Consider the following 13,496-nt stretch of genomic DNA (forward strand, 5'->3'; position numbering starts at 1 on the left):
TTGTAATTATATGGCTGTTCTGTTAAGGAGATATTGTTCTGCTAACCTCTAGTCAGTTTCTTTTAGTAATGACAACCATGTCCACATTTCCCACATGAACATTTTTTTGGGGGTGAATAGGAAAGAATCATGTGATTCAAATGAAAGCTTGACAGGACTTTATTGGCTCTTCGGTGTGAAGAAAAGCTTTGAGAGAGCAATGAAGCAGCAGTGTGAAAGGCAATGAAACAAGAAACATTAGCTTTGGAAATGAGCTCCATAATCCATGCAATTAAAACGAAGTGGCTGACAATGTCAGTCGGCCATTTCGGTTTCCTATTGTAGGATTTCTCATGTTCGGCTCCTTGCAGCGACATGCTCCTGTGATCCTTTTATGACTCTCTGGAGCTCAATACAGAGGAGGGGAACATTTAGGGACATTTGTTTCAATGACTAAAGCTGTAGGCACTTTGAATATGAGAACTAGGTTTGCATTATGTGGACAGAAAAGCTCACATAAAGATACAGAAAAACATTATGACAATTCAATCTGAGTCTAATGCCCCATTCAGGAGAGATTTATTTCTCCAGGAAAGCTGGGGTGACCACTTCCACAGTAATAATTACAGCCAAAATTACCTACTGTTTTTCTGCAAACTCACCGGTCCTCCTGTAATTTAATTCCCATCCTAAGTAGTGCCCTTCTATTTTATCTCTGAGTATTTTTCTGTGGGTAGGTCGTCCCATCTTTTGTATATTACCAGCTCAGTGTGAAATTCAGATTTTTCAGTATGGAGAAAGCTGACAAACCGAAGCACCAATATCGGCCTATTTAATAACCAATACGATCACAGAAAAAAATAAAGCACTCAAGCGATTTACAACCATAAGCTGCTTTCTAATGGATTAATATATTGTACAGTTAGGTATAACTCTGCTTTTTATAGCCCAGTTTTATCAAATTGGTACCATTAAAAGTATTCCAAATAATTTATTAGAAGACCTTGCTTGTAATATACCTATGCATATATGAGCAACTACTACTGATTAAAATTATGATTCTCAGCTTCTGTTCTAAAGATGGTTCTATTATTTACAGTGGATGTTTATTGTTTATTGTTCTGGGCAGGATGGGGGCATACTAAAGTAGAAATACTAAACATCATAACATAAACAGCCATGTCTAGCTAAAGTTTGCTAATATTAGTTCACATTAACTACCACCAGCTGCTGGTCATACCAGACTGTGTGACCAGCAAAGGCTGTATACAGCTAGACACTGACTATTAAATTAATCAGGGCTGTGTTTTATTGCTTAAGAGTTGAAACTGTTATTTCTTCTTATTCTTTTTGTTGCACACCCAGTAATCACTTAGTAGAGTTTCTAATGTGACTGGAGTACTCTATAAAAACAGGGGTTAGTCTACAGCAACACACATGCAGATAAATACAACATACTGCACAATAATCATTCACATTATTCAGTGCTACACATTGAGAAGCAGGTGGCTTAATATAGGGGAACAGTCTGCTGTTGCTCTGCTCCAAAGAAGTCACTACCCTAATCAAAAGGAATTTGTTTTTAAAAATGCATCAAATGTAATTCAAATATTTTTTTTGCTAAAACCCACAGATTTGTCACCCAACTATCTAACTCTGCTCTATGTTTTTTAGCATCTGTTAAGTCATTGTTTAGTTTTTACCGCCCACAAATTTACAGTATGACCACTCTCATTAGCAGCACCTTCAGCCACAATAAGCAGCTGTTTTTGGCTAAGATGCTCCAAAAACACCCACTTCATGCTACAGGGTCAGCACACTCACAAAGCCGGCAAGTAGCTAATGGAGCATTTACCTGCTAAAGGGTCAGACCAAAAAAAAAAAAAAAAGAGAGTGAAGATTGGACTTATGTTATTCGGTTCGACAAAGAAATTGCTTAGTCAGTAATGTGTGGCGCAAATGGCTCCAAATGGCACAAATCATCAAGGAATCCGGTAAAATAAAAAATACTGTACATGTGCGGTAGATTTGAGCATTAGAATAGTTTATAATGTGCTGAGATTCTCACCTGCTTTCATATAAACTTTTACAACCCTCTGTTCTCCACCTGACTCTGTGACATGTTTCAACCTCCTGGCTCCGACTTCCACCTGCCCTGCAGTAACCCCTGCTTCCCACTTTCCCCAGTCATGTAATTCCCCACACCCACCTGTTTCCCCTTCCCTCATCACCCCACAGTAAATATTCCAGCCTTCTTTCCCCAGACCTTTAGGTGCTTCATGCCCTCTGTGGTCTCTTCTCTTTCTGTCAGTTTTTTATTTTTTGTAATTCCTGTTTGGTTGGACCTGCGTGCTTGTAAGCTTTGGTTTCACTCTGTCTTTAAATAGTCTCTTCACTGCGCCCGCTTGCCTGTGTGTCTGTATTTCATCCTCCTGCCTGTTGCCTGCTTCTGTTCCCATGACAATAGCAACGGGAGGGTGATGGTTCATTTTTTGAGGCCCCTACAGAAAAAGTCATACATGTTTTTATTTATTTGTGAAACTACAGAACACACTAATTCTAAGAGAGAACATGTCAAACAGAGTGTATTTATTTCCAGTGTGTCTGTCCGCCACCATGGTGTTGAAAAGCTCTACAGGGAGCGAGCTTCTCTTTTTGATTTTTACAGTCTTTTCTTCTGTTTCTCATCATACTCAAATGTAAAGCTACTGTATATCTAATCTTCTTTACAATTTGTTTGCAATGATTTGTTTTTTTCTTTTCAATATAAAATATGAAATACCACAAATTCAAAGCACTCTCAGACCAAAATGAAATTCAACATTTACTCGGGGAATAAAATGACATTGCCAGGGAAACAGCAATATGTGTCAGCGCCTGAGGGAAAACCACCAGAACAACACATGAAACTGTACTGAGCTTCTTCAAAATCTGCCTCCACTTCTTTTTTCCTTTATTTGATCTCTTTGTATAGCTCTCACCATAGACGAGCCATTGTTGAACTGTATTTCATCGGATCTTGTTTCCTTCTTGATATTCAAAGGATTTTCTTCCTTATTGACAGCAGTAAATAGTTGTGCACATGGTGTTGATAATAATGTTTAGCAAATAATCAAAATATTTTGCAAACCTTATTCACCTGCACGTTTGTCTGTACTTACCTTTTGTGCATTTATGTTTATTAGCAATGCCAAGAAAGCTCATTTAAAGTGTAAAGATCTAGATTTTCTGCTACTAGACAAACATGACAAGAGTTTCTTCAACCCTCGAGGAAATACCAAAACAATGTGTTCTGCTTATTGTTCTTTGACACCGAGGTTTGACCTTCATTGACGTATTTGGAGACTTTGAAAGACCATTTTCACATTTATCTGCTGAAGCAACGAACGTTTCAGTGGAGAAAAACAATCCGAGACACAAACAGTTACATTTCAAGCAGAGTATATTTCTGTTTTGTAACCAATTTTGTACTATTCAATTCAGTTTATTTGTATGTTTGTGCCAAATTACAATACAAAAAGTCACCAACAATCATAATAGGAATGAGGACTGTACCAACCTGCCAAACAGCTGCTGCTCCAAGCTTATTCTACCAAACTGACCCAGGCTAAAAAAATAGTCACGTGTAAGTGCCACAGAAAAATAACAATTTACCATTACAAAGTTACACGTTTTCAAAAGAAGATGGAGAGAACGTCCCTCAACCAGCTGGTCATGATGCTTAGTCCCTCCTTTGCAGCAGATGGGCTGCAGAGAAAGAAACGTGCACCAGCCCCTGGACATCTGCAACAAAATCTCAGAGTAAACTTTAATTCTGTTCAACAGACAATACAGAGTGGTCCATTGTGTGGGCAGTGTGAGCAATCAGAAACTGAGACATTAATCCAGAAAAGACTGAGTGACCATACAAGTGACCACAAATTGGCTGTTGAGACTGGCTGTCACAGAAAAACCTGGCAACCCAGAGAAAACAGACAGTCAGATCTGCCAACAGCAAGATGCAGAGACAGAGCAACACTGCCATGCTACACTGCAGCCTGGATAAAGTATGCTCTTTAGCTAAACACAACTAAAATACCAAGACTCTCAGACCTGCAGGTAAACTCACTAGTCATTGACCATGACAAGTAAAACTGCACTAAGACGTCTGCTTCTTCTTTTGTGTTTTATTATTCCTGGTAAATGGTTCTCATTATTTCCACCACTTGTGTTAGTTCATCTCTATTCTTTTAGTAGAGTATGCTATTGCACAATGTTCCATGTTCCACAATGTGACCTAGTGTGTGCAAACTATTTGTTGTTGTATTCGGGGTTGACAGACTGTGCAGACATTCATGGACGTGCATGTAAACACACCCATTGTGAGCCTGCTGATGTTAGCATTTAGTGTAAAGTACTGCTGTGCAGCCTTTTAGAGATGCTACAGTCAAGGCTGCAGCCTCTTAACCTTGTTTATTCAGACATTATATTACCTCTAATCTATTACATTGTGCCATATCGTCACTTCTGGACTTCAGTCACACTTAAGACCATTTGGATTTGAGATGGAAAGACCAGTAGATTTTTCTGGTCTTTGCACAGAACATGAGAAGATGAGAAAACCAGAGTAGTAGTGAGAATGAATGTTGTATCAAGTTTCCAGAGCACTTTGCTCTAGTCTACCTCTGCTACTTATTTTCTATCAAATCAAATGATGTGAATTAGCTAGAGCTGATGGTTACAGTGCTGCTGTTGTTCTGCATCTTTACAGCAATCCTTGAGCATCACCACACTCTGTTCTTCCACTAAAGGCTGAAACTGAGAGAGGGAGAGAGAGAGAGGTGGGCTGAACCTTGTAGAGAGGGAGTGTCGTCGTGGGAGCGGTTTGCTCCTCCACATCAGACTCCTTCTATCCCTCCGTGCTGGAGGAGCAAGGAGGAACCTGTCCTCTTGTTTTTGCCTCTGCGGACACACGGATAACCACACCACGGCTGGGAAAATGGTTTTTCTGCTGCGTATGTTTGCCCTGTATACTCTGAGCGTCTTTAGCGGAGCATCCGCCGCCTCTCACTGTGAGTATTTTACCTTAAGCTCACCTGTAAGCTCCTCTCCGCTCAGTTTGCCAAGTGAGGCTGGCGGCGGGGCTGCTGGAAGCAGTTCAGACCGGCGGAGTTTTACGCCTGGCTGCTACCTTTGTGCCCCTGCTGTTGCAGCATTGCTCTGCTGTAAGCCGCGCCGCTGCTGCCCGTCTCAACTTCACTTGGACGCGTATTTTCGCACGCGTTTTTGTGTGGCAGTGTGATGCAGATGAGCAAGTTGACATGTCCTCGCCTCTGTCTGTGCTGAGCACAGAGGACTGTGCGTGTGTGTGTGTGTGTGTGTGTGTGTGCGTGTGTGCGATGAAGGTCAAGCAAACAGGTTCGTTTCTTTTCATTCACAAGTGAAACGCAGTCTGGAGAGGATGCGCTCGTTGCGCAGCAGCCCGCGGCTATTTGCCGCACAAAGCCTCCATGTGCTGGTTTTAAGTTCGCTCTTTGGACATGTTTTGCTGATGTGTGTCGGTGAAGAGAAACTGCTGACTGTCCACAGCTGCACTGCTGGTGTTGGTCGACTCCTATGTGAAAACACACACAGGCTGCTGGAGCTCCCACTGAAGACAGATTGCTTTTCGCTTCGGGCTTTCCATTTTCAAATTGAAGCTGTGCGGTTTCGTATTTGATTTCAGGAGTGGTTCCAGTGATGTATGAGTTGATCTGTGGAGATTTGAATTGTAATCATCCATCAGTCATTTAGCCTCAATGAGAAATTCTCTGCTTGAGAATATCACTGGGAATATTGGAAATAAAAGCAATTTGAACTCACATTTGGTATATTTGACAATTTATTTCAAAACATATAGGCCACATGATAAATGAATCAGTGAAAATAAAAAGAGCAGATATATTAAAAATTACTACAGGCCGAATAGTGGTAACCGTAGTAGTGTTGTTCAGGAAAATGTGTGTGTTGGTTATATAATCTATTTCCATGCACATCATCATGATCCTCCAGACAAAAGGTTAAAAAAAAAGTCTCTAGTGTATTTTCTCATTAACACACCCAGCTGAGGTGTTTCTGTCCTCAGTGATATGCTGTAAGCAGCGTGGTCAAAATATTAGGAACACCTTTAACACAATACAATTAAAAAGCAACACAAACTGCAGCCTCCAAAATGACCGTAAAGTTGAATCAGCACCTCTAAAACAGTTTCAACAAAAATGAGTGCAGGATTGAATGCAGGGCTGATCGTTAGACTGCATTAGTTTTATGGTAGCCTGCTGGACCTTGTAAACTGGCAACTCAGTGGCCTTTTTTTGTTGATTTTACAGTAAATACCAGATGTCCATAAAACACTATCTCCAAGTGAAATTTCCTGAAATCACAGCAACATGAGAAGGGTCTGGAATTGACTGGACTACTACAGTAAATGTACATTAAACAAATGTTTCAGCTTCAGTTTGAGGCAGCACATGCCAGTGTACTAAGAACCAGTGGTAATTAAGGTCCAGAGCACCAGCATAAGAAGAGACTTAAGACATGGAACGACTGATGATTTGAGAGCTCGTTCTGTCAGATGGAAAGGTGGACGCCACAACGCGTTTTTATTACCACGCCAGGCTGGACCGTTCTGACGTTTTTATGTCAGTATGTTTTGCTCCTGCCTATTTCAGATTAATACTTTGATCTGATTTTCCTGGCAGCTGTAGTTTTTTTTACCTGAGAGAGAGAGAGAGAGAGAGAGAGAGAGAACTGTGGGACACGTGCTGTTTTAATGTAAAATATGTGTTTTTGTTTTAGCAAAGTAATGAGCCTTGTATTTGAGTCTTTGTTCTGTGAGTTACTGGTCACATTTCCATGAAGCTTCCTGTGGATATTAAAAGCCCGAATTCTCCATTTTGCAGGGGACATTCATGCACCCCAGAGGGTGAACCTTTCCATTTTCCTCTGAGTCCATTTTCCGGAAAAACTCACAACTGTGCACAGAACAAATTTAACTTGAGAATAATATTATCAGATTGAAGTGTTTATGCTGAGCACATTTGATGTTTTATTCTACTGGCCATGTGAGCTACAGTATCCTCAAGGTGCAGCTAGTTCTCATGCCAAGCTCTAATACTAAAAATAGTAAAAAACCTCTGGTCATTTCAAGCAACATTTGGGTGTTGTGAGTTGTAAAAGCTAATGGGATCAGCTTTTTTGCTTTCTTGTCATGTTGAAATGTAAAAGTGATCAGAGGCATGACCTCACTTGATCGGTTTGTCTTTGCTCTCTGAGGGTGAGTGTGACACCGGGCTTGTGTTGGAGTTTAAGCACATTATGTTAAGTCGAGGGCCTGAGCTAAACTGACAGCTGCATTACTCATTTATGACAGTCCTGTGGTTCTCAAATGTGTGCTGTGATCAGGCCTGACACGCTCTGCTGAGATGAAACGCTGAGATGCTCCTGGAGGTCAAAAAGCTGCTCTCTTATTTACCACTGAGAAACAAAAGCAGGGGAGCAGGGATGTGTCATGGTTGGTTTGTGTGGCCTTTCTCGAGCGGCGGATGCACAACCCCTAATGGCTCGTCGTGCACTTTCTTTGCAAAGAGACAATGACACGTGTGTCGTTGAATAGATCAGCATTTAGCCTCTTGTCTTTCACCACATAGTGTCATGGCCTTTACGGTTACACAGCGCAGCACAAATAACTTTATTAATCCGACCAGGGGCAATTTGTTTGGAGCAGCACGTACACATAACACAATAACATACAAAACAAACAAATAAATAATACAATATACAGTACACAAAAGGACTGTAAGAAAACACCAGGGAGCTGTATGTTGAATAAAAAATAAATAAAACCACAAATAAGACTCCTACATACGCTTGATAGATACAATATAAAAGTTCAGGTGTGAAAGTCACCGACGACGACAGTGTGAGACCTGCAGAGAATCAGCACTCAGACTGCAGAGGGACTAAATGATTTACAATAACAATTAGCTCTACAAGTGGATGAAACATAACAACACCCTGATGGCTACAGGGACGGTTCACTTACTAGAAGATGTTCAGATAAAGTTAAAATACATGTTGCTTTCTGGAAGATTTCTAGGTTGGAAAAATGATTTCAGTTCCTTTGTTCCACTGTTGATCGCTGAACTGATTTTAAAAATGCTGTTCAGGCTGTTTCTGTCTTTTACTGTTTGTGCTTTTCTTAGTGCCACAGCCTGACAACTCTCAATAAAACTGGATAAAAATGATGGGATAAACGGGGCTGACAGAAAAGGACTTTCGTTTGTGGAGGAGATGAATTGTCTGCTGCCCCTGCTTCAAAAACAGCTTTATGTCAAATTTAAGATGATCATCAAAACCAGTCAGCATATGATTTTATAATTCCCACACTTTAAATATTTAAGACGCACTCATTGGCTACATCTCTGTCTTGTAAACTCACATTTAAGCCCAAGAAATTATCAAAAATCAGAGAAATATAAAACAACCAAAGACTCCACAAAAAACAATTGGTTTAAATATAGTTTAGATTTTTACAATAGCCTCTCACCAACCCTGTTGCCAATTACACATTTTAATATGTTCATGCATCTATTCATCAATAGTCCTTTATTTCTGTCTATCCACTGCATTTCCCAACCACTGTTTATGTGGCCTTTTAAAAACATGCCGTCTTTAATGATGCAGTAAACTGATACAGTGACTGAGAGCAAACGCCGCTGCAGAAACAAGACAAAAAAACAAGGGGAGTGTCTGAATCAGTGTTCACTGTCATTTACTTCTTGTCACACTGGCCACACATTCACTGAGTGTTTTCCACTGGGCTGATAATAAAGCTCATACACAGTTTGAAATGTGAGGGTCAGACATAATGCTGCCTGAGAGGGTTCATGTTGAATTGAATGCGTATTCTGTCTAACACTAAAGCCACGTCCATTAGGACACTGCAGTAGTAAATCTGATTATTAAATATATTTTAGTAACAAGTAGTGTAACAGTTACTGAAGCTCACTCACTCAGCTGTGTTGTCACAGTTTTGTCTCAGTGACAGATTGGTCAAGGACGTAGTTTAGTGTAGCTTGGTGTTAAAGCTGGAGGAGTAATAGACCTTCTTGTAAGGTCCACGTCATCTAATTTACACTTCTACATCTCTGCTAGCCACTGCTACGCCTACACTCAGCTTTGTTTAGCGCAGAGCAAATTTAATGACACAAACTATGGCCGAACAACATTTTCTTAAAGGGGCTAAAACTAACTACAGAGGACCCTATGGAAATAAAAACTGAGAAGTGTTTTTCATTTAATAACTAAATGATAATGTGAAAGATGTGAATGGGGAAATTATCTAATTATTGTTTTAATTCAAAGTCTTAATCGATGACCCGCTGCCTCTGCAGAGACACATTATGTGGCCTCACTCCTGATTGATAAAACCATGTCCTCCCCTGCCCACTGCTGCACCGCTGTTAACTTCTATCTCAAATGCAGCATTGTTAACCGATGTTCACGGAAGAAACTGATTTATGAACTAAATTAATCTATAATCCACTAAAATATCTGACAATATGAAGCAAAGAGCTACGCGAGGACCAACCTGCAAGAAAAAGCATTGGCCTTTCTTAAAAGGTGAAGCTAACAGGATGATGTGAGCTGTGGATGTCAGCGCTGGTTAGCAGTTTTCATGAACAAGTGAGTGGATCCAGCTTCTGATGCCCAGCTGCTGTGCAGAGCAGAGAACAGGTGACCGTTAGGGATGAAGAGGTAGAGGTTCTGCTCGGACAGAGAGTTTAGTATTTATCGAGGAGAATCGGTGTGTTGTACCATTGCCCGGCGGAGTGACACGGACACTGTGTGGGTGGACCAGTAACTTTACCATCAACCTTGGTGGATGAGAGCAAAATCTGTAGCCATGGTGACCATACAGCTGAAGCACGGTGGCAGCTGTAGCTTCAAAATACTCAAAATGGCTAATGATGTCAAACGGCACTAACTGGTTTTAATTTCTCGAACGAACAAAAGTAAATGACTCAACCTAAGGTTGGTGCGATGTGGGGACTGGACTCCTGCAGAGCTGCTGCTGAAGACCAGTTCCTCCAAACTGCAACTGTAGTGTGGCAGCTTATTAAACCACAGTGTCTGCTTTACTGCTTCTCCATCGATAGAAGAGGTGACATGTGGATATGAGTAAACTTTACAGTTGTTATGAAGCTAGTTTGACAGAGTTGGACCATGTAGGTTAAGAGAAAGTAATTTTAATTAGTTAATTACTAGTCTTTGCTATTCAAAAAGCAAATTTATATAAAAATATTTAATCAAATAGAAAAAAAGGCTCAAAAATAATGTTTCTGCTGAAATGAATTCACTTAATTTATAATTTTCCTTTTCTATCATTAAAGGAATATTGGAAACAATTTGACATAGCTAAGATTTCACAAATATTCAATACAGAACACGTGAAATAAAAATAATAGGATAACTGTATAGTTTCATGACTTTTGGTACAGTATTTTTTAACTCTACAAACTCGGCCTGTTGGCTGAGCGGTGCCCTCTTAATTTAAAGGTGCACACAGCCAATCAAACGTTAATACTTTAGCTCGATTTGAAGCAAATTTTAAAAAAGGCTGAATAATATACTTGGATAAATTCCCCAAAATGTAGTGGCTCTAAATGATTTAGCACATGTAGCTCATCATCAAATGTTTCTAAAGATAAGGATCCTCATTTGTACCACTTCAGTGTTTTGTGCAGTGACCGTTATCCTGGTTTGCTGAGATTTTGTTCTGGTGCTGCATTTGAAGCACAGATGCAAAAACCTGCAGTTTTATTGCCTGGCTCACTGGCATCATCGGTTTTGAACCCAAAACACAAATTTCTATATTCCTACTGGCCTTTGCCATCTCCCCCAGCCGAGCCTCCAGCCTGTGTCACCGGTTGCATGTATCATAACTGACCTGCTGATGCTGCACTGTGTCCTACCATACATCACATTAATGCATTTCTGTGTCTGTTTAACAGAATATGGAGAATATTTCTGATGGTATTGGAAATAGTCATAGGCCATTGTGAGGCTTCTTTTAGGGGAATGTTTCCTGCTGGGAGTGGAAATGTGAGTTTTTAAAGCTTGCTTTTGGCTGCAACAGCAAAGGCTTTCATTACCAGCTCATATGACCTGCTTCTCTGTGGGTCTGTGAGAGGAATATTGCTACGATTTCAATGATTCCCTCACAGCAGGTAGAGGCCAATGCACCAGGCATTCATCTTTTATAAGTTAGAATCTGTTTCCCATGTAGCAAAGCGCCACACACACATATTTACTTAAAATTTCATGCTTCAAGTTAGCTCAGCAGGCAGATACTTCACAACTAATTATCTCCCATCTAAAGCACCTTGAACGTGCTTGAGCAGAGCAGGCATTCAGCATCACAGCCGAAATGACTGCGTGCGTGCGTGCGTGCGTGCGTGCGTGCGTATGCACGTGATGGAGACGATGCAGCTGCAAATTCACTCGGCTAATGAATGTGAGGCAAGGATTCAAGGAACACCTACTACTGTATCCATTCAAGGCCTGATGAATTTATCAAAAGGTAAATGAGGCAGAACACTGCAGTGTGACAGCTCAGGCACTTCTCTTCATATTTAAACATACAGTACAGTTCTTCATTGAGACAAAGCAAACTGGAGGGAATATGTAGTTTAAACATCTGGTGATATGACTGTCATGTATGACATATGATACAAGATAATCGCAGCACATAGAGAAACGATAAATAGTGATGATCCCACAGGGATATGGACTGTTTGGATTAAAGCTATTTTATGTGAAATGTAGACTCAACTTGATTGTTTTTTTTTTTATTTATTTTGTTTTGTATTTGGCCCTGTGTTTTTATTTTATACACTGAAAAATCTTACCCTATTCTGAACTAAACAGAAAAATAAGTATTTAATACTGCAAAAGTTTTAAATGAATTCATTAATCTGGTTGTTATCATGAGAAGCCTTAAATCTTGATGAGATAATCTCTCTTACAGAAACTTTTACACGCCAGTTTTCCAGCACAGTTGTAGTGCGGGACGACCAGACAGATCGCTGTTGTCAAATTATGAGTTTACGTCATGTGAAAAACTAACAGGCTTATATTTTCATCACAATCCATCTCCAGCAGAATGAAGCAGAAGTTGAATCAAGAGCAGTGTTGCAGAGGACTGTGTTTGTTTGCTTAAATTGAGTAAATGCAGCATTTCAGGGCTCTCTACCTGCTCTCTAAGTGGCTGCAGCTATGTGAAGACATGAAATGAATGATTTATATTTTGTACTTTATTTTGGTGAAAGCATTTTCATCCATGAATTATTTTGCTGTGTGATGTTGAGATGATACACAGACAATTACGGTTGTTATACTGTTGATTCAGGGTTTCCGTTCAGTGAGTGCATTAAATGTTGTTTACTGTATTTCTACTCAACAATCAGTGTGGTTTCATGGCATATGTAATTTTATGCCACAACATCAATATACATTGTAATATAATACATTTTCCTTTATTTAAGAAAATAATGAGGCAGTAGTGTCTGTTTATAGCTAATAAAGTTAATAGCTGAAAAAAGTAGCGGATCTATGGACATTGACTCCAAAATCAGACAAAGATTTGAGCAGGTCTTGATTTACAATACTGTCTCATTCCTCCAGAGACATGATGGGTTTGGTACCATGCTATGGGTAAAACTAGAGGAGGAGGGAGGAGAAGGAAGCTCTTACAGATTGCAGATTCGGTGTACAGGACAAAATGCTTTTTGATTGTAATGAGTAAGAAGAAAATGCAATAGATACATGATATGAGACTATTTAGAGAAATAATTTCTGTCTGGTCTCTCAGGAGCAGAAAAAAAAAAATCTTTCATGATGAATGTGGCGCCAGTGGAGGCCTTTCCCATTCAGCTGTATTGGTCACTCAGTGACATTACACCAATTCCCAATCTATAGAGTGCAATGAATATGCTTCAAATCGCTATAGAGTCTATAACTTTTGTCCTCTATTTATTCTCAGTGTTACTGGCAGAGGGTTTGAAAGGATTATATCAACACCCACTTTCTATTGATTTTGCCAATAAGATGCATGCAATAATCAGCAAGGGATGGTTACAGTGATGAAAAATGAGGCAACAAATGAAATACAAAAGATCAGTTTTGAACATCCAGACTCCAGAGTGAACAAATTGGGCATTAAATCACCAAGGCAAAAAATGGCAAGGTCTGCTGCTTACCTGAGCAGATTTCACATTCTGCATCATACAGGTCATAATTTTATGCAATTACATTGTGTGATTACCTGTGAATCAGACCTACATGCCGATGTTTACGTTTTATCATCTGATATCGATTTTGTTCATATGTAACTGGGGAAAGAAAACACAGTGGTTTGAGATGCTGCTTCACAGGATCAACACACAGAGGTAAAGAAATGAAGCTGGACTTTCAGAGATATCAATTTCATTTTCAAT

General features: G+C 39.8%; 1 protein-coding gene across 1 annotated transcript in view; it reads left to right on the forward strand.

Moving 5' to 3' along the window:
- Positions 1–4,910: 4,910 nt before the first annotated feature.
- The window catches only part of LOC113123407 (contactin associated protein family member 5), a 67,328-nt gene continuing 58,742 nt past the window's right edge, over positions 4,911–13,496 (forward strand). The window contains exon 1 of the mRNA XM_033325805.1: positions 4,911–5,030. Coding sequence (XP_033181696.1) covers positions 4,958–5,030 — 73 coding nt within the window. The 5' untranslated portion in view covers positions 4,911–4,957. The remainder of the gene's footprint in view (positions 5,031–13,496) is intronic.

This window comes from Mastacembelus armatus, chromosome 21, assembly GCF_900324485.2.
Source record: "Mastacembelus armatus chromosome 21, fMasArm1.2, whole genome shotgun sequence".
NCBI lineage: Eukaryota > Metazoa > Chordata > Actinopteri > Synbranchiformes > Mastacembelidae > Mastacembelus > Mastacembelus armatus.